This window comes from Heliconius melpomene, chromosome 10, assembly GCF_056956725.1.
Source record: "Heliconius melpomene rosina isolate 202511_hmr_F chromosome 10, ASM5695672v1, whole genome shotgun sequence".
Classification (NCBI taxonomy): Eukaryota; Metazoa; Arthropoda; class Insecta; order Lepidoptera; family Nymphalidae; genus Heliconius; species Heliconius melpomene.
The window spans coordinates 14,875,437-14,879,611 of record NC_140398.1 but is presented as its reverse complement, the minus strand read 5'-3'; the positions used below and the strand labels follow the sequence as shown (position 1 = coordinate 14,879,611).

General features: G+C 30.0%; 1 protein-coding gene across 1 annotated transcript; it reads right to left on the bottom strand.

Moving 5' to 3' along the window:
• Positions 1-1,193: 1,193 nt before the first annotated feature.
• On the bottom strand, positions 1,194-3,627 carry LOC146535860 (mid1-interacting protein 1-B). The gene is made up of 2 exons (XM_085191568.1): positions 3,163-3,627; positions 1,194-1,804 (listed from the first exon to the last, which is right to left on the bottom strand). Exons 1-2 carry the CDS (start codon positions 3,204-3,206, stop codon positions 1,345-1,347), a joined length of 504 nt encoding a protein of 167 aa, XP_085047694.1. The 5' UTR covers positions 3,207-3,627; the 3' UTR covers positions 1,194-1,344.
• Between the last annotated feature and the right edge of the window lie 548 nt (positions 3,628-4,175).

Sequence of the window (4,175 nt, the reverse complement as noted above, 5' to 3'; positions counted from 1 at the left end):
ATATGAAATATTCGCTATCAACGTATATCGATCGTATGTTTTTAACGTACATTTTTTTTTAAATACAGTCGAATTGATAACCTTTTTCTTACAGAAGTCGGTTAAAAATTTTCTATGTAAATCTTAATTAACGATTTTTAATTATTTAACCATTTCACATTTTCACAATAATTTTTTTATCTTTGCTTTACAATTTTTTCCTTATTATATAATTTTATATAATTTATTTAATTTTTTAAAATTAAAATATCTTTTATTATTACTAAGCTGAATAATTTTAGTTATACTATTTTCATATACAGCAGTCCTCTTTTGGGGTTTCCTAGTTTAATGATATCAATTATAGTGAAACTATTAGTTACACTTAAAATTATTTGTAAACAGGTTTAAAATTTGATATTAAAATTCCTCGGCTTGAAAAGTAATTAAACTAAATTATTTTATCACAATACTTACATAATAGCTATAATTAAAGTATTTCAACTTTGTTAATTGAGTAAGAAACAAGACTAGATGCATGTAGATATTTTAATAGGGAAGTTTCATTACAAAATGTCAGTTTTATTGTAATAAATTAAAATAATTGAAGACTTATTAACATAGAAAATTGTTGTTAAGAAATTAGCTAACTAATTTAGTTATATGTTATAAATAAAATTTGGCCCTTAAAATAAAACTTAAATACCGTCTTCGATTATCCAGTGCAACAGCATGTATTTTAACCAATGAATTTCCTTATCAATACTTATAACATCAGCTGACCGCTGTTTTTAATTTTTATCTCTAACAGGTAACATTCATTCTTTTAAAACTTTTCCTCTTTAGTTAACTACATGTGTCACAAAAGGGAATAATAACCATCCACCATGCTTATTAATAAAGAATCTTGTCATATACAAATTACAATTGATTGAAAATAAAATATGTTATTGAAAATTATCAAAAATAAATATTTGGCCTTTACATTTTTTATGTGAGACCACAGCCTTGGTCATGGCATCAATATCAAATTAAAATTGTCAAACACAACCAAAATAAAAAAAACAATTTTAAAAATTAAGAAAGTTTTTAATATAGCAGTAAATTTTATTAACAATTGAAATTTTTATATAAAAAAAAAGTTGCTGATCAGTTTAACCAATAAATAGTTTACCTAATAAATATAAAGTGTAAACTGAAATGAAACCAAAGAATTAATGAAAATTAAGTTTATTTAAATAACCACATAACTTACTGAGATTCCACACACGCCCAGCCCTATAACTCTATATATACAGCGCGGGCCACTTAGTCTATATGTACAAACGTGCGGGAGAGGCTTCAATCACAGGTAAGGATAAGCGTTTATACAGGTGCTCCAACTTCCTCTTGATAAGACCTCGTAAGATGGTTGGCGGCCGCGGTCAATGTACGGAGGGAGTGGCGAAGCCCGCGTAGATGACGCCTGCAGGCAGCGGCTGCACGGGCAGCTGATTCCCTTTCATCTTCACCCTCTATACCAGAGTCTCCCGCTGCACTGGATGCATCACTCTCTGTGTCACTGAGGTCAGATATACGTCGTCCACGTTCTACCTGCTCCTCAGCATCCCCTGCCCACAGCAACTCAGTCTTCAAAGCATTCAGCATAGCAAATAGACTGAATGGGTCATCATCCCCCTCTTGTGGCAGGTTCATCAAACGACTGGGTACCAATACAGTTTCATCCATAGTAGTGACAGTTTTGACAAACCTCTCCATATCGTTCAAAACACTCTGTTTAGAAAATTCTGTGTTATCATTTCTGGCAATTTTCTTTAAACTGTTCCTGTAACAAAGAAAATATACCTGTTAGAATAAGTATTCCTATAAAGAAACTATGCTATTGTCTACAAGTAAATAATGATTACAATCATGTTCTAAAATCATATAATAATCTATAATCATGGTTAAGTCATCATAAAAACTAATAGGAAAATCATTATCTTGAATTAAATGGATTATCATCTCATAATTCTATTATAGTTGTGCAAGTATATTTTACTTATATGAAATTATTTATGAATACCATTTTATAACAACTGATATTTAAAAAATAAAGTAAATATATCACTATAAACTTTATTTGTGATAAAGTTTAATTTATTCTTTCATTCTCATAATTTTAGCATTTAAAATTGTAGATGTATTCAAATTGCCAATGTGAATGTGTGAAGATATCAATTGGTAATGTGCACAGTATTTGTTTTGATTGTTTAGTAAAGAAAGACTGTTTAACAATCTTAATCTATAGAAATTAAAAACAATAGGAATAGTTCTATAACTTTAATTAGAATGTTGTTGTGTGTTGAATATATGGATTTTATAGAGAATAGTTAACATAGCTAATGGACCTTCATAAATGATCCATTTAAGGTAAAACACTAAAAGTAATATTTATTAAGTGCTTAAGTTTAATAAAATTTGCATATTACTTTATAATTGTTTTAACTTTAAAACATTAAGATTGTGTGGCATTGAAGACTTTTATATAGTATAAAAATTGCATATACACACAAGGACATGAGACATATATGTTTTTGGGTCAAGTTTTTACAAATTATTTACTTTTGAATTTTAAATCAACCAAGTCAATGAAAAACAGCAACCAACAATTTCCAGATTTAAGAGGTTTGCTGAAGTAAGTTCATTGTAACATTATATAACTTCGTAGTTATTTTTTATTTTGTAATAATTAACATAAGAAATAAATACGAATAAAATAACCAAATTAAATAAATGCAAAAACATGTGATCACTAAAATGTATGTCAGTTGCATCAGTATCGATATGACTAAATCACTATTCATTGCGCACGCCCTTTACGATCTTCTCCATTTGCAGGTAAGATTAAGTCAATGATTCATTTCGTAGCAAAGACTGCAATATCTATGTCAAAAGTGACGCCACCCGATAAAAATGATGCTCATATTTCATAATTCTAAACAAATATTCTGTGTCAATGTGAAAGGAATGTCGAAAATGATTGGATTATTACTTAGTTAAACTAAATGATAATATTTCCAATATCAAATAGATTTTATGATACCCAAAGCATAACACACCACCAAAAACATGGGGAAAGCTTGGAGCCACACAAAACCGTTGGCTGTCGAACCATCGGCCATTACACATGAGATTCCGTACCTGCTGTTCTCCAATTTAGTAGATATATCGGTGTGGAAAGACATTTTCACGTATTTATAAACGATTTTAAATATCACTTAAACACACACGCCCTATATTTTGCCACTGAAATTGACGAGCTTACGAAACGCCACGAACGTTAAAACAGAGCGCGAACGAGAACGACCGCACGCTAGACTGAAGTTTGACGTTTGGTGAGAAGTGGGGAGCTCGCCAGCGTTTTTATATGACTCGATCGTACGATGCGGGGGAACCGAACTGTGAATATATATTATCGTTGTTATTGAATATGTAAGGAAACGAATACTTGTATTGATTGCTAATAATATGTATACAAATATTACACGTTGTCTAGCTATCTATTGATTTAATTCATTTCAATTTTTATTTCATGAAAATCGAATATTTCAAAGAATGGTCGTCAGTGGCCAGGCGCGTCCCACTGAAGTCACACCACCTTGCGGCTCAGGGATTGGCTGGTTGAACCTCTTATGTTCTACCATTGGTCGGCCTTTAATTTGGATAGCGCGCTATTTTCAAAAATAATGCTCTAGTTCTTCGAAATATTTGGAGCCCTCAAATGACAAAGATAAATAAGAGAAATGTCATAAAATTGGTTAAAAAATGCAATAAAATAAATGGAAATGTGAATAATATGTTTAATCTACAGATGCTCGCTAACATAATATCAATTTGAAAGTATAAGGTTATTTTACTTTCTAAGACTACAAGAGTTCAATGTATTTTCATAGTAGAGTTAAATTTACAAACAGAAATAGATTGCAAATATAACAGAGACTGATATTTACTTTATAATTATGAATATTTAATAATGGCATTGTTTATTGATTAGAACAATGTGCGGGCAATATAGGGCATTTTAGACAACGTCAATTTCAACATTAAAATGCTTTCTTTTAGTAAATAAGGTGAAAGATCATGAATTAAATTCCAGTCTCCATTATGTGTAAATGTGCTTATTAACGTATGTAGGTAGTATAAATTATTTATTT

What these genes read in the sequence shown, in the direction of transcription:
- LOC146535860 (XM_085191568.1), bottom strand. Translation starts at nt 3,206, where the DNA reads ATGTCTTTCCACACCGATATATCTACTAAATTGGAGAACAGCAG. An exon ending in ACTAAATTGGAGAACAGCAG is followed by an intron (nt 1,805 to 3,162) that starts GTACGGAATCTC and finishes TCTTTGTTACAG; the next exon opens with GAACAGTTTAAAGAAAATTG.